Here is a 24,388-nt window from a genome sequence, read left to right on the forward strand (position 1 = left end):
ATGGTGTAACTCAAGTTTATGGTAAGTTTCATTGTTTTATGATTTTTATTTGAGTAACTATTAATTATACATGTACAGTCCCCCAAAATGGATCATGAGCCATGGGGTCAATGTTATTCGAGGCTTTCCAAGTAATGTCACTCGACCTGTTTCAGAATGGGTGGTAGTTCTACTTCTGTGACCTTTGAGCATTGAGGTATTGACCTTGAGAGTGATGAAAGTGAGCCTGACCCAACGACTGCTAGTGAAAGTGAGCCCATAACTCAGTCTTATAATGAAACTGAACTGTTGTCGGCATCAATAATCAATGATTTAGTTGATGAAGAATCTGTGTGGTGATTTTTAGAGAGGGAAGAGAAAGACTTTGATCAGTACGTGACTGATTATGACGAGGCCATTAAAGTAATACGTACTCATCAGGATTTACGTAACTTCAAGTTGCTACGATCTTCAGGGATAATAAAATGAAGGAACTAAACAAAGTAAGATGGTAATACTATTGTCATAATACTGTTTTTACCAAAGATTATGCAAACTTTCAACTTTCTCCGCCTTTGTATTCGTATGTTAATTACGTTGGGGGGGGGGTTAATGGTGGGGGGATGAGTGAAGTGTTGTTTCCTTATTATTACACACTTAACAATATTATTTAACAATATTATAAATCTTTGGCTAATAATAGGGACGGAAAGATAAATACTGATAGGCAAATGAGTTTTTTATTATTACAGTATTACCCCGCCTAACGCGGTTTCACTTAACGCGTTTTATCATATACGCGGTGCCTCGCCAGAGCTGAACTTTCACTTAACGCGGAATTTTTCATCATATACGCGGGAAGCGGCGCGGGCACGATGCGCACAAGGTCGCCCAGTCATCAAAACATTACCGAGTTCTTCACCCGCCACCCACCACAGCCGGCCCAAGTCAGTGATAGTGATAATTATAGTGAGGATATGGACTTATATGGACTTTGAGGGTTTGACAAAGAGGCCCTGCAAGCCTCTGTGGTGGATAGTGATACAATTGATACAAGTGATACAGGTGAGGGCCAATAATCTGCCCTCTGCCTCGGAACCAACCCCCCATCCCCTGTGTGCCCAGCCATCTTTTCTACTAATGCAAGTGTTAAAAAACCTAATATTATTGATATTTCTCTTAATTATTAATTGTGTGTGCATACCATCATAAAGTTAAGATAAAATTTTTACTACAACATAGTTGTGTGTCGTCAAAAAGTGGAGTTTGGGGGTCGGGCCAGTCTCTATTGGAATTAATCCCATATGTTCTGTTGTTCACTTAACGCGGTTTTCACTTAACGCGGTACCCTGTGGGTTCAATTGACCGCGTTAAGCGGGGTACTACTGAATTTCTTTTTTATTGAGGGGGGGTTATGGGGGGGTGTGGTGTAAGACGAGTGCTGTTTTTGGTGATCATTAACTTGTTTTACAGTATCAGCCCACAATAATAAGAAAATTTTCCAGAAAAACGCAATATTTTTTGTTTGAAGTTCAAACAACTGTACATCACGGGTAGTTATTCTCATTCAACTCGTGATAAAATAAGAACTATTCACAGTACTAACTTCCAGTTTTCACAGTTTGCTAGGAGAGGGATTGGGCTGCACGAAAAAAAAATTAACCCTCTAGCTTAAAATATAAAAAGTTATGGTTGTTTGAACTTTGAAAAACTTTAAATGCGTTTTTCTCAGCTTTTTGAATTTGTCGCTTCACCCCCTTCTGATTCGGAGCGCCTCCTTAGGGACAGCAGGTGTCCATGCCATTATTAAGCACTTTCGTGTAATTCACTTCCTTAGAGGTGGGTACAGATTAAGGTGTAATTGTTGACAAAGCTAATGTATACAGTAAAGGAGATCAAATCCCAAGAGACAGCAGGTGTCCACCATAATCAGGTCATAAGGTAGGGTGACCCAACCTTCTCACCTGGTTACAAATCTTCTTAATCACACAATTGTCCAATTTTTAAATGCCATTGCTCAAATTCATGTTGACAGATTCGGTATGTTTAATGAGACTAGATTACACAATGTTCCTACTGACAATTGAATTACAGTACAAGGTAATATTAAGGAGGCATTATCACAGTCAATGCAAAGCTTATTATCTCTCATAAGAATGAACAGAGCAGGGGATTCCTGGCCTGTCCTAACACTATATTTATGTTGTTTAAGTCTACAGTAGTTATAAGCTCTTTTCCCATCTGACTAAGTAGAACATATTACATTCCATGCAAGGAACCTTGTAAATGCAGACACCTGCATTGTTGGGGGATTTCTTAATTAGCATTTGTTTTACAGTGCATTAGTTACTAAATGTTACATTTACTTTCCAGGTTTTCAGTTGTAGAGGAATTTTATATTTTTTTTTATTAAAAGGTAATACTAAGAGATTTTTATTGTGATGGGGAGGTTTAGGATCAGTTATATAAAAAAAATTCTTAGCAATGTTAAGGCATTTGTCTATAAAAGATCTAGGGTACTTAAGGTTCAAAACAATATTATAGATATATTTATATTCCTCATCAATGAATTCCAGACTGCATATTCGTAGAGCACGTAAAAACATTGATGAGAATACTGACTGTTTGACTCTATTATGGTGGGCAGAATAATAATGAATATATGAACACACATTAGTAGGTTTCCTATAAATACTGAACTTAAAGGTGTTACCTACTATGTGGCTCAGACAGTCTAGGAAAGGTAATTTGCAGTCACTTTCTAATTCCACTGTGAATTTGATCGAGGGGCTAAGTTGTTAAGTGGTGGTAAAAAGACTTTTAAGTCCTCATTCTATCACTACTTAACAACTTATAGTTTTTTTATAGGGATTAGCCCACCAGAGCACAGGTCAATGACCCAATACAGGGCCTGGGGAGGCAAAAATATAATAATTATAATACTAATAATAATAATAATAATAATAATAATAATAATAATAATAATAATAATAATAATAATAATAATAATAATAATAATAATAATAATAATAATAATAATAATAATAATAATAATAAATAAAATTATATAAAATTATAAAATAAAATAAAAATAATAATAATAACCGGAAATAAATATAAAAATGAAAAATAAATCAAGATTGAGAAACAATATACAGTATGTACTTGTATGTTGTGTTGTCAATAGTAAGAGAAACAATTGAGACCCTGCAACTGTGTGTAAATGAGGCAGAAAGTCAGATCAGCAACCCGAGGCTTGGTCACAATTTTTTGAGAAACCATACGGCAACAGGGTCTACCATTAGACAACACATTATGCTTCAAATATCTTCCCAGGCGGTAGTACCTCCCTGTTTGGTAGCTACTTTGCATGCCCCTTATAATTAATATCAAGTAATATTAAAGAATAAAACTCAGACCTGGTGACACTGGTGTAGTCTGTAACCAGAACCTGTTTTAGTAGCCTGACTTGAACTTGTTTCCACAACCAAAGTAATAACTGAATCACTTGACTCCTTTGACAGTCTCGAGTGTTCGTTAGGACTAAAGTGGAAAAATTGATCAAACTCACTCCTAAGTTTTTTCCCGTGAAAGAGACGCGTACACTCTTATGACACTTAAATTAAGTTAAAATTGTGTTTACCTGGATAATGAATACGCCTGTGACAACCAAAAACAAGGTTAAGTCTTCATGTGTTCGGCCATGAAGCTATGTTTGTTGACATTGTTTCTCTGTCATCAATGCCCTGAACAGGCCAAATTATAACCCCCCCCTGGCTTAAACCACTTTATTCCGGGTACAAAGAAGGGTTAATCTGGTCTAGGCTGTTCACACACTCCACAATGCCAAAAAGCCAAAATATTCCTTCGTTTATGTCAATGTCACTCACCTACAGAAAGTTTACTATAAATGTGCTAATATGGTATATGATTAATTGCTTAATGTATTACTTTCTAATACATCACTCATTATTATTATTATTACTTCCTAATTTCCTTTTTAACATTGAAAATTAGATGTAAGTACAGCAGAGTAAATCTGTATCCCCTTGGTAAGGGATCAGATTGAGTTGTGTTAATAACCTAATTTAACATAACCCAACCTCCCACATTAATTTGATCCCTGGGGTGCCTAGAGTTCAGATGATGACCCAGGGGTGCCCAAAGTTCACTTGATCCCTGGGATGCATAAAGTGTGATCCCATAGGTTCACAGTACAGTACTGTAGATGTGCCAGGTGCTTGATGATTTTTTCCCCAAATTACACTTGTTTTAGTTATTTTAAAAGACGTTAAACCATGTGGGTTATGTAGTTAAGTATTTTAAGAAATTTATGTGACCTTTTAAATATTTAACCAAATTAGAAGAAACCCGAGGTATGCAAGAATTACGCTATAGTGTACAGTATTACTAGTAACGATAAAATTATGCCAACTGGAAAAATTATTCACGAAATAATGTTAAAAGCATAAAATTATCCTAAATGTGGTAACAGTGTTTAGAAGGTACTGTATATTATTACCTTTAACAGAGATAGAGATAAATAGATATACAAATAAATCGATAAATGTATAGATAGATAGATTAATAAAAAATATTTATCCGGTAAAATCATGACACAAGTTTCCATTGATACTGGATGTATATAGATAGATAGTGTCGGCAAATAAAAATAAATAAAAATGGATTCAACCTAATTGGAGATTAGGAAAACTACCTATAAAAATGAGACACCTGCAAGTCATGGGTGATTAAAACTACACATAATCTTGTTAATAAGTTATGTTCAAATCGGACTACAATTCACGTTTTAACATATTTATAAGGCACCCCCCCCCCCAAAAAAAAAACAAGCTCTACAAACCCAAACATTCAATAGAAAGTATCAAGGTTAAATATTCACACAAAGCACTCACACTAATAACAAGGCACATACTGAATACCTACCAATCAACGCTGGTGTAATGAGGCTACATTCATCTGGGTGTGGATGAATTATTGAGTCCATTATGTGTTGACTAGCCACCAGTTGCCAGTCTAGTGAAATATTGAGTAGCAGACGAAAACTTATTAATTTTACGAATGCTGAATGATAATTACTCTCTCTCTCTCTCTCTCGTGGGCGTCTTTATATAGCTTTTTATTTAACACAAGGCCAGAAAGAAGCATCTACTGATAGACAGTGTAAACGACCTGTGTGTCTCTCTTGGCTCCCTTCCCCTCCTGTCACACTCACACTCACCCACCAGGTACTAGTGTGAGGGACGTCAACAATACAGTGACACGCCACACCTCACACTGCAGCAGCCTCCTTCATACTGGTCCACTCCACTCTACCACGGTGCACACAACAACAGATCTTCCTCCTCCTTGTCCTCCTCCACCCAGCCCCTCTTTTTCTTCCCTTCTTCTTCCTCCATTTAGTCACTTTTTCTTCCTTTCCTCCCGTTCCACCCTGTTCCTCTTTATCTTCCCTTCCTCCTCCTTTCTCTTTTCCTTCCAACCTGTCCCTCCTTTTCTTCCCTTCCTCCACCATCCCTCTTTTTCTTCTCCTCCTCCTCTTCCCAACAGCAAGATATAAGAGAGGAACAGTACTCACTTCCTGCAGGGCTCTGAGACATACTCCGGTATGGTGTACTTGCAGTCCATGATCATAGTGAGCGTCTCGCTGTCATTGGCCTCTTGGAAGGGCGCGTGGCCACACACCAGCATGTACAGGATCACCCCCAGCGACCAGATGTCTGAAGGAGGAGTCAATGAAGTCGTTAGTTAACATATATTTTTCACTCCCAAGGTATACTTTTTAATAAGCTATGGTTAAGTGAGAAAAGTTTAATTATGTTTAAAACACTAACACAAGAACGTATGAACAATATATATAAAAGAGAAAAGAATAATATTAGATTTAGTTTGCAGACATTAAAGTTCAACAAACATTATGAATCACAATATAAAAGCGGGAACGTCCGAAAAAGTTTCAGTTTCAATCAAAATAAAGAAAAATTTAAAGTAAATAAGTTCAAAGTTTGGCACAGTATAGTAGATCAAAAGTACCAGACAATAAGATGAAGATTAACTTGTCTTCGTTAAATGGGTAAAAAATCCATCCCTCCTCATCAAAGTGTTACAAAGACCAAAATACAACAAACTGTGCAGAACTGACCAACAGCAGGAGCGTCGTAGGAGTCACCCAACAGAATCTCAGGAGCTGAGTACGCCAGAGAGCCACACGACGTCTCCAGCTTCTGCCCGGGACAAAATTTGTTGCTGAAGCCGAAGTCTGTGAGCTTCACCATTCCCAGCTTCTCGAAGAACACCACATTCTCGGGCTTGAGGTCGCGGTGCACTACGTGGAGCTTGTGGCAGAAGCTGATGGCGTGAACGATCTGCCGGAAGTACTTGCACGCCGCACCCTCGTCCAGGCCCTTCTCATGTCTGCCACGAACAAATAAATATTTCAACAGTCAATTTAAAATATCATTATATTTATTGTATACCATCTTGAACACATATTTTGTTGCTATTAGCCTATGGTGCTTCAACACATGGCCTCACATCTACATCTAATGTGTAACAACCTCAACCCACTTATTAATAACACCTAATATGTAACAACTTCACTACATGGCCTCATACTTATAACACATGTAACTAGTGTGTACCATCCTCAACACATACTATGGACAACAACTAAGACCGTGTGTCTCTCGTAATGTGTTACTTCCCCCTACCGAAGTATTTCATTTCTTAAGTCAGATACTCAGCATTAAGCATAATTATTGCATCTCAATATGTTTATTTAAGGTTATTTAAGGAGTCATGTCAGGGGTTCAATGTTGACTGACTTACACACACACGGGAGGTAGTATAAAGCAGTGACTTACTTCATGATGTAGTCGTACATGTCGCCGCCGTCCGCCCACTCCAGAATGAGGTAGAGTTTGGTCTGCGTGTCTATCACCTCGTATAGTCTCACCACGTTAGGGTGCTGCACCAGCTTCATGCACCGCACCTCCTGGAACAAGTGTGCCCGCGACACCTCGTCCAGCTTCATCTTGTCTATCACCTGTGCAACACAAACATGGAAGGATGTCAGACATAAGGGTGAAGGTAAGCAGCTTAAAGTACAATGCTTAACCAACAACGGCAACAAGATATATCAAGATATTCACAAAATCAATTACCAGGTCCACAATCATTTTGTCTCTCACCTAAACAACACAATTAAGGGCAGGTGTCAAGGTTGAAGGTAAAGGTAATAACTTAACCTACAACATCAACCCTCAACAGTAAAAAACATACAACATAATCCCCCTTTTCTCTTACAAATCCTTTCCCGTTATACCGCAGGTTGGCAACACTCTCCCTCTCCCTCAGAGACACAACTTGTTCTGCTGTGGCGTTCCCTTCAGTGACGAGGCTCCAGCACATCCATCTATAGTTCACCCCTTGACACACCCCATAATCAGCGCGTGGTCCACTACAGGTGCATCTCCCAACTAAATTACCACACCTGTCCGCCTACACTGTGTTTGTTCCCTACACTCACCCCAGAGGACGACACTACATCAACCTAACCTAACCCAATCCTATATAACCTAACCTAACAAAAAAAAATCCTAAATAGAAATAAAACAATTACCAGGTACTATTTTTTTCCTGAATTACGTCATTATTACATGCAGTCAAATAATAAGAGCCAAAATAACAGAACAAATTGGGATCATCTGAAAATTACCTCCCCTCAACTTGTTCCATCTCAAGATTCACCAAACCTAACACTAACCTAACCACTCCTCCACAGCACCTGTTTCTCCTCCACTTGTACTGTTTAAATGTTTCTTTTACATGAGTGGGCATAGCAGGTGACCTCTTAATTACTCTGCTGTACACACCTCACATCAGGTATACCTATGATTACATAACCTTTGCTATTATAAGAACAGTCTATTTAATCTCTATGGTTACTTTGTGTACTTGTCTATTATTTTTATTATTAATAGTATTAAGTTATTATTATCATTATTATCACCATCATCATCACTATCACCACTGCATCAACTTAGGCAGCACAGGTACACTATCTTTTAAACTACGTAACTCTCCCCCCAGGCAGGTTGAACCCCATGTTTATATAACTGTTTACGCCACTTGAGATATACTGTAACTCCTTCTCTAAAAACACATTATTGTTGGGCTGAATCACATCCCCGAAATACTCAACTCGATGGGGAGGCCCCAGTCTAACCCGTGGCCACCATGTTGTCTCCACCATCTCTCACACACCCTACAGGTATTCATTCATAGACCGACTTACAACCTTAAATTATTATACTCACTGTGGAATAGTTTTGAAATTATACATAATTTATTCAGCCACATATGCTTCATCTCTGTTATACACTATATCACGTTCACCTACAAATGCCTGACAGGTGTTAAACAGCTGCTGCACGACTGAACAACAAGTCATCAACACAGCTCATTATAACAGGTGTTGGCTACCTAGTCAAAGTCTTCATTGTTTTTCAAAGCATCAGTGTTGATTTCACATGAAGTATCTATAGGTATGTAGAAATTACCAACAACTACTTAAAACACCGCCATAGTGCTGCCTCAGGTTATGTTATCTAAATGACTGTAGACACCTGTTTATATGGGAACGAAGACGTCATATAAAACTACAAAAACATATCAACTCCTTCACTACAGGTACGTCACTTTTAGTATTTTATTTAACCAACGCCAGACGATTTCATTCAGCACAGACCCCCGTACATAAGGGGTTAAAATAGATTCCAGTTCACCTTCTAATGACCTTCCCTGTAGAGTTGGTTCCTGTGAGACAAGGTCAATGTCGTTTAACACACTACTTAGCGAGGCCAATTATCTCATTATTTCAGTGGACTTAAATGTTCTCCTAGTTAGCATCTTTAATATAATTAATTGTGTTCCGGGAAGACGACTATGAGAACAGTAAGTACAGTATTTATCATGATGGTCTGTGTTGATAAGTCTGGTGGTCGGGGAAGAAAGGTCACGTCTCCCATCTGTCAATATTTAGTAGTGATTATTTCAGTCAATGTTCTTGAGTGACCTTTGAGCTTCGCGTTTAACCAACTTTCGTTGTCTTTCGCAGAGATGGGATAAAATTTGTGGTCAACAGATTTAAAAAGGTGTTAAGATTTTACTTAGGCCGAGGTGTGGAAAAATTTCTCGCGACAAGGACTATAATTACTGGACTCTCGACCAAAACAAACATGACATCTAGCTGACCTTGAACCGCGTCCACTTTTGACCAGGTTTGAAGTGTGAACTTGGTAACATAACGTGCGAACAAGCATAAACAGAACCGATGTAGATAATGATAAAACAAAACTACATTTAACCTAATAATCCTCCCAATTATCATATAATTTTACGTTACAGACACAATACAATGAAATAATAATAATAATAATAATAATAAACGCTCTACCGTCCCTCCCCCTCGCTAGCACACACCGACACCAAACACATTACACACCCCGTCCCTCACTTCCCTCCCTGTTACTCATTCACTCCTGCTGCTATAACTCATGTGCTCTATTGACGGTATCCCACTGTCCAGACACCAAATATCTGTCTGGTTTACCGCTGTCCTTCTTTACATAATGAATCATTACTCGTGAGCAGCCATGTCAGTATATATTGTACGCATCAATAAGTCTACGGTGAGAGGTCATCATGTTTGACTGTGTGTGTGTGTTCACCTTGGCAATGTCGATCCCCACTACCACCACTACTTATAGATAATACATTAATACATCAGTGTAAAGCCATAGATAGAGAGCACTGAGAGAGGTGTGTATCACAGCTACCCACCTTGACGGCGACCTTCTCCCCGGTAAAGACGTGTCTGGCCAACTTGACGACAGCATAGTGGCCGCGTCCCAGCGTCTCCTCCAAGTCGTACAGCCCCGCAATCTTGCCATCGTATCCTCCCACGCTCATACTACCTGCACCTGCAACACAACACATCATTATTATTATTATTATCTCTCAAAACAGTCTCATGAAGTAATATAATAAGTAAACATATATCAACTAATTAACAAATAAATATACCTAACACTTCCAATAAATGACTCATCAATTTTACACACAGCCTTTCATCTTCAAACATAAAGTCTGTTTAAGACCTCAATAATAAAACCACTTAAGAAAAAACCAAGTTACATAAAAGGTATTTAAAAATCAGCTAAAAAATCACAAAGTTCTAATTTAAGAATCGATTTTTCACAAGTTTTCATTTATTAAAAACACCTCAAAAAAAAGTTCATTTACGTACCAATTAAAGCGTCAGAGTTACATATTAATTTTCTTTTAATCCTTATTTAACAACAAAATCCCTATTAAGTTTAACATTTTAACATCGTTCAAAACAAGAGTCCCGGCAAATTGTTTACAGACCACAAGGGAATGAAAGCAAAGACGAACAATGAGCTGCCATCCCCACCACCTCAACACAGCTCAAGTATGACAAAGTGACGGCCATATCCACCAACTGTAGCGAGTTACGTCACACAAACACTCATACAAACACACAATCAAAACACCGAAACACACACATACCCAAACATATGTCTTTCTCTTTCTTTCTGACACACACACACACACACACACACACACACACACAGGTAACACAAGCCAATCAATCACTCAGTCAATTAGTGGAAAGGGTTCAGGTAAGACGAGTGACCCGCTATGACGACACGCATGACCTTCTCCTTCCCTGGCGCAAAAGACACAATAACAATAGTTCGCGTGTAGAATATCCCTCGTTAAGCACAACAGAGAGACAGTAATAGCACAAGAGAAACAGTAACAGCACAAGAGAAACAATAACAGCACAAGAGAGACAGTAACAGAACAAGAGAGACAGTAACAGAACAAGAGAGACCAAACTAAACAACAGGAGAAAGAGTAAAATGTCTCTCTCTGACAACACAATTATGAGTGACTTTGGTGGGAGGTAAGAGGGTGTCATGCCAAGGGGTGAGGTGTGTGTTGGGGGAGAGGTGAGGTGTAGAGGTGTGTGTTGGTGGAGGGTGAGGTGTAAAGGTGTGTGGTGGAGGGAGGTGAGGTGTAGAGGTGTGTGGTGGGGAGAGGTGGTGTAGGGGTGTGTGGTGGAGGGAGAGGGTGAGGTGAGGTGTGGAGGTGGTGGGGTGAGGGTGTGTGGGTGTGTGGTGGAGGGTGAGGGTGTGTGGGTGTGTGGTGGGGTGGGAGGTGTGTGGGGTGTGGTGGAGAGGTGAGGTGTGAGGTGTGTGTTGGTGGAGGGAGTGTAGGGTGTGTGGTGGAGGGAGGTGAGGTGAGGTGTGTGTGTGGTGGAGGGAGAGGTGAGGGTGTAGGGTGTGTGTGGAGGAGAGGTGGGGGTGTGTGTTGGTGGAGGTGAGGTGTGGAGGTGTGTGTGGTGGAGGTGAGGTGTGGAGGTGTGTGGTGGAGGAGAGGTGAGGTGTGGGGGTGTGTGTTGGTGGAGGAGAGGGAGGTGAGGTGTGGGGTGTGTGGTGGGAGGTGAGGGAGGGGTGTGGGGTGTGTGTTGGGGAGGTGAGGTGTAGGGGTGTGTGTTGGGGAGGGAGAGGTGTGTGGGGTGTGTGGTGGAGGGAGGGAGAGGTGAGGTGAGGTGTAGAGGTGTGGGGCAGGGGAGGAGAGAGGTGAGGTGTAGAGGTGTGGTGGGAGGGAGAGGGGGAGGTGAGGTGTAGAGGTGCAGGTGGTGGAGAGAGGTGGGAGGTGTAGAGGTGTGTGTGGGGGGAGGGAGAGGTGGAGGGGAGGTGTGGGAGGGAGGGAGAGGTGAGGGGAGAGGTGTGTGTGGTGGAGGAGAGAGAGGTGAGGTGTAGAGAGGTGGAGCAGGAGGAGGGAGAGAGAGGTGTAGAGGTGTGTGTTGGTGGAGGAGGAGAGGAGGTGTAGAGGTGTGTTGGGGGAGAGAGAGGTGGGGAGGTGTAGAGGTGTGGGTGGGAGGGAGAGAGAGGTGAGGTGTAGAGGTGTGTTGGTGGGGAGGGAGAGGTGGGGAGGTGGGAGGTGTAGGAGGTGTGTGGTGGGAGGGAGAGGTGAGGTGAGGTGTAGAGGTGTGTGTGTTGGTGGGAGGGAGAGAGGGGAGGTGAGGTGTAGAGGGTGTGTGGTGGGAGGGAGGGAGAGGTGAGGTGTAGAGGTGGGGAGAGGAGAGAGAGGTGGGAGGTGTAGAGGTGTGTGGTGAGGGAGAGATGAGGTAGAGGTGTGTGGGAGGAGAGAGGTGAGGTGTAGGTGTGTGTTGGGGAGGGAGAGGTGAGGTGTAGAGGTGTGTGGGCAGGAGAGAGAGGTGGAGGTGTAGAGGTGTGGTGGAGGAGGGAGAGGTGAGGGCAGAGGTGTGTGTGGGGAGGAGGGAGAGGTGAGGTGTAGAGGTGTGTTGGTGGAGAGAGAGGAGGTGGGGTGTGTTGGTGGAGGAGGGAGAGGTGAGGTGTAGAGGTAAGAGGGAGAGAGAGGTGGGGAGGTGGGGAGGTGTGGGGGTGGAGGGAGGGAGAGGGGAGGGGAGGTAAGCAGAGGGAGAGAGAGGGGGAGGTGTAGAGGTGTGTGGGCAGGGGAGGGAGGTGGAGGTGGGGAGGTGTGTGGGAGGGGAGAGGTGAGGTGGGAGGTGTAGAGGTGGGGGTGGAGGGAGGTGAGGTGAGAGGTGTGGGGGAGGGAGGGAGAGGTGGAGGTGTGGAGGTGTGTGGTGGGAGGGAGAGGTGAGGTGTAGAGGGGTGTGTGTGGGTGGAGGGAGAGGTGGGGGGGGAGGTGTAGAGGTGTGTGGGTGGAGGGAGAGGTGAGGGGGTAGAGGTGTGTGTTGGTGGAGGGAGGGGAGGTGTAGAGGTGTGTGGGTGGAGGGAGAGGTGAGGTGTAGAGGTGTGTGGTGGAGGAGAGGGGAGGTGAGGTGTAGAGGTGTGTGTGGTGGAGGGAGAGGTGAGGTGTAGAGGTGTGTAGCTGGAGGGAGAGAGAGGAGGTGTAGAGGTGTGTGGTGAAGGAGAGGTGAGGTGAGGTGTAGAGGTGTGTGGTGGAGGGAGAGGTGAGGTGTAGGAGGTGTGTGTTGGTGGGAGGGAGAGGGAGGTGAGGTGAGAGGTGTGTTGTGGAGAGAGAGGTGAGGTGTAGAGGTGTGTGGGAGGAGAGAGAGGGGAGGTGTAGAGGTGTGTTGGTGAGGTAGGTGAGGTGTAGAGGTGTGTGTTGGAGGAGAGAGAGGTGAGGTGTAGAGGTGTGTGTTGAGGAGAGAGAGGTGAGATTGTGGTGCAGGGGAAGGGGAGAGACAGTGGTGCTGGAGGCGGGGGAAACTTATGTCGTATCAGGAGTCTGGGGGAAATTACCTGCACAGTTTTTCCCTGACAACCAACATCAGATGAGTTCATGTTGAGTCCTAAGAGTTCAAAACGGAATAGGTCAAATAAGGTCACATTAGCTAAAGGCCTTTGAGTTCAACACAGCTCAGGTCACATTAGATCAAAGTGGAACAAATGAGGTTAAAGACACAGGTCAGAGGGTCATGATAAGTCCTATGACCTATGGGGCAAGGGTCACAAGAGGTCAAACTACCACACACAAAGACTTAGCGACACGAGAGTAAATTCGACAACATTTTTATATGACAATTGTTGCACTGGGATTAAAGCTGGTTTTAATTTTGTGATTGAGTCTCTCTCTCTCTCTCAGGCTTTAAGGCCACCTGGACGTGAACTTTCTGTCGCTAACACAAACAATCACACACCGAATTTAACGAGCTGTATGACCTGGTGACAAGGAGTAGCCCAGGAAGACCGGACAACTCGCAAACTGCACTGGCTAACAACTACCACTGAATACCTAACCTACCATTACCCCCTCCCCTCCTTACCTACCTACCCATCCATCATCTTCCTTCATCACCCTCCTCCCTCCCTCCCTCATCATCCTTCCCTCCCCATCATCCTTCCCTCTTCCTCCTTCCCATCCTCCTCCTCACCTCATAATTCCAACATGCTTTGAAATTTCCTTCAATATATACGACCTAAAACTCACCTCCCCAAGATTTATATATTTCTCAGTACAATTCTCTTCAAGTATTCAAATTATCCTCTTCAACGTTCAAATAAACTCTTACTTACATTTTATTTAGTATAATTATATATTTTTTTTAATTTATTCTATTTTTCTATTTTAATATTTATCATTTTTTTTTATTGTACATATTTTAATTTTCTTAAATTTGTAAATTTTCTCTGGTCAAAGGTAAATAAGTGTGTGTGTGTGTGTGTGTGTGTGTGTGTGTAAAGCCTTGTTCCATTTATTTCAATACACTGTAAAACATAACACACCGTTTTCCTTTTTTAAGCGGAAACTGATTCAATTTAATTTCCCCCCGTCCCACCGTCCCACATCCTCTGTACCCACTAAGACTCTTCTCTCCTAACCTCTACATGTATTTTCCTTTCCACCAAAACACTTCATTCATTTTACATCGTTTATCGGTTTGTTTCATACATTTTACATCGTTTATCTGTTTGTTTCATTCATTTTACATCGTTTTTTCCCCGTTTGTTTCAATGGCGATGCTGTTTCTATTTCAATGTATCAAAATAGAACTCCATAAAATATCTAAGGATACCATATAATTTTGGTCCAATATTTCTGTTTTATTTCATTTACTAAAAGGATTTAGTTAATTGTATAAGTCTTAGGCACCTCCGAGGAAGTATTAATTAATGATGATGATGATGATGATGATGATGACGACGATGATGACGATGATGATAATAAGAGTAGAAAGATGGACATACGAAAAATACTGTAATGTTAATAATATAAAACAAAAATACAAAAAAACAACTGTATTCTGTAATTACACTCATAAAGACAATACCGTATAGTGTGTGTGATTACATACATACATACATACATACATACATAGCCTGTACACTTGCCATCAATGTTATTCAAATTTCTTTCCATTTATAACCTTTCATTAGTGATCTCATCCACTGTGTGTGTGTGTGTGTGTGTGTGTGTGTGTGTGTGTGTGTGTGTGTGTGTGTGTGTGTGCGTCATCTCTCTTGATTTTACTGTATTTCTCATCATCATTAATCCTCCTTCTCTTCCTCCCTTATTACTTGTTTCTTCTATCTTACACTACTCAATCTTCCTATTCGTAAACACATTAATTTCATTTCTTTTTTGTTTATCTTTTGTTTCGTCTGTTTATCAGTATTATGTCTTAAGTCTTTCATTCTTAATTGCTATTTTTTATTATTTCTTGGTTTATTCGCTCTATTTAGTCCCCCCTTCAAACAGCCTCATTTTCTCTTATATTAACCTCGTGTCAACCTTTATCCCATTTTCTGTCTATTCTTGTTTTTACATATTTTTTTATTATCTCTTCTCTATTTTCCTTCTAATTTCTTAATTCTTTCCTTCATTCATCTTTTCCTTCTCTTATTCTATCCTTACTTTCTGTTATTTTTATCTTTTATTCTCCTGTACACACACACACACACACACACACCTTCAGAAAGATGAGTTAACCCATTAAATATGATATCGTACTCGGGTTAAATCATCGTACTCATAAGTTAAATCATCGTACCTAAGGGTTAAATCATCGTACTAAGGTTAAACTCCTCCTTTTCAACCCTCTACCTTGTCCCGTCCAATAAAAATCCCACAGTAATAAACGTAATGAAAATAAACCTTACGCTACTACAGGCCAATGACATTCCCTTTCTACCACCCCGCCAACACAACCCCCAGAATTAACTTAATATGTTAGGTTAGGTTAGGTTAGGGGTAGATTAGGTTAGGTTAGGTAGCGTAGGGAGTAGGGTAGGGTAGGTTAGGGTTAGGTTAGGTTAGGTTAGGTTCGGTTAGGTTAGGTTAGATTAGATTAGATTAGATTAGGTTAGTTAGGTTAAGGCATCAGAGAGCTTCAGTATTTTATGTTTATATTAACTAAGAATAAATTCGTTGTGTAAAATATAAATTAGTTTTGAGCGTTAATGAGTTGACTGATGATGTTTAGTAGTGAAATTATACAAAAGAAATACTGACCCCCAGCTCAAAAATAGTCAAAAGCGCCTACTCAGCATCCCCAGAATCAACAGCGCTCTTCAGTCTCATTGGAGGAGATGGTGGAGGAATTTATGGCACTACTACAACACATCCTTGGTAATATACAGCGGACGGATGGATGGATGGATGGACGGAAATAAGCACAGGTGGGTGGACAGAAGGACAGGGGGACGGGCGGACAGGGGACGGACGGACGGACAGAAAGACGAGCGGACAGAATGACGGGCGAACAAAAGGACAGAAGTGTTGTGCAGGTGATGGAGGCCAAGTATAGAAAGTGTTTGAACTCAATATAACAGTGGGTAAAAAACACACAGGTTACGTCAACATGAGAGAGAAGAGAAGTGAAATGGTGGAGAAGAGAGAAAATAAACAAGTGGTGGAGGGAGAGGGAGAAAGGGGGAGGAGGAGGATGGGGAAGAGAGGAGGTGGGGGACGGAGAAAGACGACGAACATAGTATAGAAGGTCGTTTGGTGGAGAGCCACAATCACACACCACTACTACTACCACTACGACTACTACTACTGTCATCACCTCCCAGCTGGCAGGATAATGCTGTTGCTGCTGTTACACTGGTGCTAGTCTTCCACCTCCTATCCCTTATCCTCATCCTCTTCATTTTCCTATTCCTATCCACTTCATCCTCATCCTCATCATACCACCTCATCCGCCTCCCTCCTCTTCCGCCACTACCAACAGCATCCATCTCGTCAAAGGTCACCCAGCTGGCCGGATGCTGTTAAACTCCTTCACTCACTATCAGACAGTTTTATTCGGAGACACAAACACAGATTTGGGTGTTGTGCTAAATAGACACGTTGGAAATATACTTGGGTTTGTGTTTTTAAGTGTGAGGTGTATTAGAAAATTCTCTTCTTCTTTCTCTCTCTCTCCTATTCTTGTCAGGCTCCTTCTATCATCATAACCTTTGTTCGGTGAGAGAGAGAGAGAGAGAGAGAGAGAGAGAGAGAGAGAGAGAGAGAGAGAGAGAGAGAGAGAGAGAGAGAGAGAGAGAGCATCATCATCTCTCCACCTTCCCTTTCCATAACACAGCAACAGCATTTAACAGCACCCCAACTTCTTTCCTTACTCCCTCCCTCCGTACCCTCCTCCCACTCCCTCCCTCCCTCCACCAACATTTTACAGCCTCCAGTTTCCTCTCCCCTTCCCCACCAGACAACCCTCCTCCCAAAGCTCCCCCAAGGCACTTTCAATCACATGGTATAAATCACGGTTCTGATGGGTGGTTCATCTTCAGACCTCTCACAGGACGCGTCTGATTTCCCCGAGTTGACTTTTTGATGCATGGTGCTGAATATAGATCTCTTTGACTTGGAAATATTTAAGGGGTGTGTGTGTGTGTGTGTGTGTGTGTGTGTGTGTGTGTGTGTGTGTGTGTGTGTGTTTGTGTGTGCTGTGTGTGTGTGTGTGTGTGTGTACTGTGAGAGAGTGTGTGTGTGTGTGTGCTGTGTGTGTGTGTGTGTGTGTGTGTGTAGTGTAGTGTGTGTGTACTGTGTGTGTGTACTGTGTGTGTGTGTGTACCAGAGAGTGAGTGTGTATAATAATAATAATAATAATAATAATAATAATAATAATAATTAACGGTTTATTGAAAGAGCTTGGCAGCCAGAAGGCTGAAAATATACAGTTACATATTTGGGGAATGGGTTACGAATTACAAATAATATACAAGTAACATAAGTGACACAACAAGACATATAATAACTAGATGGGGAAAAGCTCAAACCACAGCATTTCAACATAGTGATAGTGTAAGGAGCAGTGTTTACTGGGAGTGAATACACTGATTTATTACAAGTTATTGATAATTTTTACAATGGTTGGGACTGGGCTGTTCTTATAGCGATCAGTCTGTGCACGATGGGCTGGATGCGGTTGTGGTGTCGAACAGCAATTCTCGGACAAGGGATCTCAGGTGGTAGTAGGAGCCGGTGTCGGGGATGGTGTAGAAGCTTCTTACCAAATTTGCAGATGAGGTCGTGGTGATGGTCAGTGAGAGTCGAAAGGGTCAGTGTGTTGAGCGCTTCTGATATGTGGAGTAGGAAGGGAGAGAATAATCTTGCATGCCTCTTTTGCACTTTTTCGTATGTTTACGTTGTGTGCATTTAGGAGGAAGACCAGGTGGGGGAGGCATAGGTGAGCTTGGGAAGTATGAATGTTGTGTAAACACTGAGGAGCTCGTGTGCAGGAACCCGAGGACTTGAGTCGGCGGAGGAGGTGGAGACGGAAACTGGAGGATTTGATAACTTCACTGACGTGTGGTTTCCAATTTAGTTTGTTGTCTATGGTGACGCCGAGGAGCTTCGTGGAATCTACAACCTGGAGTGTGTTCGGACCTAGGGCCGGATTGATAGTCATTACGAAGCACAGACGTGTGGTTTCCAATTTAGTTTGTTGTCTATGGTGACGCCGAGGAGCTGTGGAATCTACAACCTGGGTGTGTTCGGACCTAAATTAATGGAAGGGGGTGGGACAATGTCGGAGGAGAGGTTGATGTGCATAACCATGGTCTTGGTATGGTTGATGGTGACATATGTTGGTGGCCCAGTTGAGACTGTTCAATAAATCCTGAAGGGCGGTATAGTTGGGAGCAGAATTGTTGACGCGATCCCAATGGTGGAGTCGTCGAACATATTTCAGCGAGCAGGGTTTCTTAGGCACACATTGTGTGTGTGTGTGTGTGTGTGTGTGTGTGTGTGTGTGTGTGTGTGTGTGTGTGTGTGTGTGTGTGTGTGTGTGTGTGTGTGTGTGTGTGTGTGTGTGTGTGTGTGTGCTGTGTGTGCTGTGTGTGTGTGTGTGTGCTGTGTGTGCTGTGTGTGTGTGTGTGTGCTGTGTGTGTGTGTGTGTGTGTGTGTGTGTGTGTGTGTGTGTGTGTGTGTGTGTGTGTGTGTGTGCTGCGTGTGTGTGTGCTGCGTGTGCTGTGTGTGCTGTGTGTGCTGTGTGTGTACTGTGTGTGTGTGTGTACTGTGTGTGTGTGTGTGTGTGTGTGCTGTGTGTGTGTGTGTGTGTGTGTGTGTGTGTGTGTGTGTGTGTGTGTACTTTGTGTGTGTGTGTGTGTGTGTGTGTGTGCATTCTGTGTGTGTGTGTGTGTGTGTGCACTCTGTGCGTGTGTGTGTGTGTGTGTACTGTGTGTGTGTGTGTGTGTGTGTACTCTGTGTGTGTGTGTGCACTCTGTGCGTGTGTGTGTGCTGTGTGTGTGTGTGTGTGTGTGTGTGTGTGTGTGTGTGTGTGTGTACTGTGTGTGTGTGTGTGTGTACTGTGTGTGTGTGTACTCTGTGTGTGGGTGTGTGTGTGTGTTGTGTTATGTTGTGTGAGTATAATGAAATGAGGATATTGATTACGACAGAAAAGATAATAATAATAATAATAATAATAATAATAATAATAATAATAATAATAATAATAATAATAATAATAATAATAATAATAATAATAAACAGTGCACTATCATGTATCACACTCACAGATCACTCACTCTTGCAACAATGAAAGAAATCTATCATGATCTTGTTTACCAACACCTGATACACTGTCACACACTATAGAAACCTCTAGTTCTACAAAAACACAATCTGGTTACTGCACTAAAGCGGGTTGTGCGGACAATGACCTACTTGAAAAAACTGATCACAATAACGAACAATTTGCTAAATTGAAAATTTTAAAATTCGAGGACATTAACACCTACTGCTGTCATCTTACCTGTTTACAAACCTGTCAATCACTTTTTGACAATAATTATTTCCAGTTCTGGAATAATCAGAGATACAACTTAAGACACCCAGAGCTACTAAGACCACCCCCCATGCGCTCCTCTCAGTCCCACCCACCCCAGCAAAGACTACGCTCCCTTCCTTTAAATCATGCCTTAAAATATATCTATTGTCTACAAGTATTCATATTATTGTAATACCTACTTTATATTCCTGCTTTTGTTGTACCACTAAAACCATTATGTCATGTATTGTCATTAAGATAGATAAATTACTGTACCATTGCAATAATTATATATTTGCCGTCACATGATACTAACAGCTCTGTCCTCTTGTTCCACCTTAATACAACACATATTGTACTGCTTCCCTCCTTATCATAATTATGTAAATCAACACCACTGTAAAATATGTATATACGTATAATATAATGCAAATAAATAAAATAAATAAATAATTATTAGTGATAACCGTGATAACATTATGAGATGTTCTTATTACCACCATGCTATTGTACTATTCCAGATGATACTAAATGTTACATAATACTTCCTTGAGATAAATGTATAGTATATATCAGGTGCCTCAAAGAGAGCCCAGGTTCTCAACTGGCTCAGCCATGTTAATATTGTTATTATTATCCACTCTGTATCTGTGTTTTTCTGGCTAAATAAACTGTTTCAATATCAATAACAGTTGAGGTCCCAGAACGTAACAATAAAGTTCAATAATATATAATAATTCCACTTCTCTTGCACCTGTCCACTCATTACCTGTCTGTCTTCACCAGTAAGTTAAGCTGACAGTCGTGTCAATCTGTCTGTCTATCTGTTTAAATGTCTATATGTCTGTCTGTTGATCTGTCTGTAGACTGAATTCATATCTACCTCCTGTCAATCTGTTTACATGAAGTCTCTCTCTCTCTCTCTCTCTCTCTCTCTCATCCTGCTTGTCTCAGGTGGCAAGTCTAAGAAGTTCCTTGTGTATTCTCCATCAAGACGGTGGTCATATTTCATTCCCCCCCTCATCACCCCTACCCGTCTCCCCCTCCCCTGTCCCGCCCTCCCGTCTCCCCGTCCCTCCCTCCTGTCTCCCCTCCCTCCCCTCTCCTCTCTTCCTCTCCAAATAAGTTTGTTGACAATGGACTCCAAGGTAAAAGTTTGTGGCAATAAACACAGATGATGCCTCTGTGACGTCATGCCTCTGTGACACCATGCATCTGTGACGTCATGCCTCTGTGACGCCATGCATCCGTGACGTCATGCATCTGTGACGTCATGCCTCTGACACACCAGGCATCCGTGAAAGTAATCCCTCTGTGACGTCATGCCTCTGTGACATCATGCATCTGTGACGTCATGCCTCTGTGACATCATGTGGGCGGCCATCAGCAATCAATTATTGAACCAATGTCCCCAATTACTTTGTTTATTTATTTGTTTGTTTCTCTGGACACATTGGATGGTTAATAATATAAGATAAAGTAATGGAAATATAATTGCTCCTGTGGGGTAATGACATTGTGTGCTCATCTATTTTATGAGGGATTTTCTTGTATATTTTAATTACTCGTTTGACTTTGATGTTATTATACTTGATGATGATGATGATGATGATGATGACGATGACGACAATAATGTTGACGATGAAGATGAATGGACGAATAAATAACGAAAGTGACAGAATGTACGAGAGAGAAGAGAGAGCAGTAGGGTTAGGTTACACACTGTCAACACAGGGCAGCTCTGGCCACTCTCATCACTATCATACACACACACCTCTGCCACTACTGCCACTCACCCCTATCACACAATTACCACTACTACTACCACCATCCCAACTCATACTACCACCACTAATATTATTATCACCACCATCATCACTCTAACTACCATCACCACAATGCATGCTACTAATAAAATCATAATTGCTACCACCACCATCACCACAGTTCTTCTTAACCACCATCACACAATTCATCTCAACCACCATCACCTTCATCTCACACAATCACCACAATCCTTATCACTAAATACCTGTATCTATAACCGCACGACTGGCCACTGCAAGCTCTGTCTTTGATATGGTAACAATATATTACCCCTGACCTGCTTGACCCTTGTTATTATGGTCATCAAAATATCCATGACCTTGACCCATGACCTCATAAACATGTTAGTGATTTTTTTTATCTTTTAACATGTGAGATACAGCTGACCAAACATCTTAAAATGAAGAAAAAAAAATTATCTTCCTGGTTAAAATCTTGTTAAAGTTACGAAAATTTAATTAAACATTTAACTGGATGACATTATGAACTTTTGTAAATATAACATGTTAAAATAACCCTAGAATTATATATTAGCACCTTGGTGTTATACTGACCTCAACATTTTGCACTTTATATATATATATTAAACTACCCGGTATATATTTTGCACCTTTGCTATATCAAGTTATATATTTTCGACCTCTGCTATATAATACAACAAATAAATACCTACTGTCGCTATTTTCTAGTCACTGACACAAGTACCACCCCCGTCTCTTCACCTCACCAGAGTCTTCACAAAAATTCCGTATAGCCACGAGAACTGGTGGGTGTCAGGCGGGCAACAGCTGATGTACCACGTGCTTTTGTTGACATCTGCACGCGTCAGTAAACCTTTCCTGGAGAGTGGACACAGAACCTACGAATTACACTAGATATCTCTCTCTCTCTCTCTCTCTCTCTCTCTCTCTCTCTCTCTCTCTCGATAATTTCTACTACTTCTATTCAAACAATTCTACGTTAACACTAAAATAAACATTATTTCAGAAGTTCAGGTACTACTACTACTACTACTACTACTACTACCACTACCACCTACACAACCAATATACTCTGGAGGCTGAAGGCACGAGAACCTGTCTTAGTTGAGGGGTGGAAGAGTACCAACAACCCACTCAGTCGAAATTCCACACTGCCACACACTACAGCTTCGCCCTGCTGAAGTTCCACTGGATCCACACCGTCACACAACCTCCCACACCCCCCCTCAGCCCGCACGAGATACCCCCACACAGCTAAGACTCCCAACTGGCCCGGAGAGGCTTAGGTTGGACAAATAATCGAGTACAATGGCGTTAAGAGGCTCACTGGAACATTATCCGACCTGCGCCAACACCCAATGTAAACAAACCGCGCTCGTGAACCTACAGCCCGCAGTCTTGACCTACGTGATCCACACACACACACACAGGTGTATCCTATCCTATCTATCCTATCCTATCCTATCCTATCTATCCTATCCTATCCCTATCCTATCCCTAACCTAACCCAACCTAACCTAACCTAACCCAACACCCCAGGTAGATATGGGGTATTTAATCATCCGGTGAAATTAGCTACTGAAACATTTGCATAATTATATACGATTTTTCTTAATATACATATCATTTTTAGTTTCCTTCAACAGTTTCATTCAGTGTGGTGAAAGTGTTCCTGTGTGTGGTGAAAGTGTTCCTGTGTGTGGAGAAAGTGTTCCGAGTGTGGTGAAAGTGTTCCTGTGTGGTGCAGTGTTCCTGTGTGGTGAAAGTGTTCCTGTGTGTGGAGAAAGTGTTCCTGTGTGTGGAAAGTGTTCGAGTGTGGTGAAGGTGTTCCTGTTGGTGCAAGTGTTCCTGTGTGGTGAAAGTGTTCCTGTGTGGTGACAGTGTTCCTGTGTTGTGAAAGTGTTCCTGTGTGGTGAAAGTGTTCCTGTGTGCAAGTGTTCCTGTGTGGTGAAAGTGTTCCTGATCAATAAAACAAATGGTAATAATAGAGTATCCTGGTTCGTCTCTCTCTCTCTCTCTCTCTCTCTCTCTCTCTCTCTCTCTCTACAGCATCAACTCCCACAACTGGTGACGTACAACCAATCATCTCACTCACTACATGACCCCAAGCATCATACTCACTGTAACTCACAACACGTATTAAACTCCCCCACCAAGACTTGTATAAGACTTCAGTAACACTATAAGACTCAGAAAGTTTATACAAGGCCATCAATTCAACGACACGGGAGTCTTAGGCTTTTACACCCCTCTATATAACGGACTATATCAAGAGGAGAGTCCGTTATATCAGGGAGTTCGTTAGATATGAAACCTCTTTTTTAACGTACTATATCAAGAGGAGAGTCCGTTATATCGAGGGTTGGTAGATATGAAACCTCTCTTTTAACGTACTATATCAAGAGGAGAGTCCGTTATATTGAGGTTCGTTAGATATGAAACCTCTTTTAACGTACTATATCAAGAGAGAGTCCGTTATATCGAGAGTTTGTTAGATATGAAACCTCCATTTAAGGACTATAGAAAGATGGAAGTCCGTTAAATCGAGGGTGACAAAATTATTCTCTTATAGATGTAATATTTCCCGTGTATATCTTTATGTATAAAATATCACCCATGTATACACCATCACCCATGTATACACCATCACTCCATGTATACACCATCTCCCATGTATACACCATCACCCATGTATACACCATCACTCCATGTATACACCATCTCCCATGTATACACCATCTCCCATGTATACACCATCTCCCATGTATACACCATCTCCCATGTA

The 24,388-nt window shown here is 41.8% G+C and overlaps 1 protein-coding gene across 2 annotated transcripts in view; it reads right to left on the minus strand.

Moving 5' to 3' along the window:
• LOC121879907 (SNF-related serine/threonine-protein kinase-like) overlaps positions 1–24,388 on the minus strand; it is a 70,700-nt gene that overhangs the window by 23,109 nt on the left and 23,203 nt on the right. For both annotated transcript variants that reach the window (XM_042386696.1, XM_042386695.1), the window contains exons 3-6: positions 9,844–9,983; positions 6,864–7,045; positions 6,143–6,414; positions 5,579–5,720 (exon numbers count right to left, since the gene is read on the minus strand). In XM_042386696.1, the coding sequence (XP_042242630.1) occupies positions 5,579–5,720; positions 6,143–6,414; positions 6,864–7,045; positions 9,844–9,983 (736 nt within the window). The remainder of the gene's footprint in view (positions 1–5,578; positions 5,721–6,142; positions 6,415–6,863; positions 7,046–9,843; positions 9,984–24,388) is intronic.

The sequence above is a fragment of the Homarus americanus genome, unplaced genomic scaffold (genome assembly GCF_018991925.1).
Source record: "Homarus americanus isolate GMGI-L3 unplaced genomic scaffold, GMGI_Hamer_2.0 scaffold29478, whole genome shotgun sequence".
Classification (NCBI taxonomy): domain Eukaryota; kingdom Metazoa; phylum Arthropoda; class Malacostraca; order Decapoda; family Nephropidae; genus Homarus; species Homarus americanus.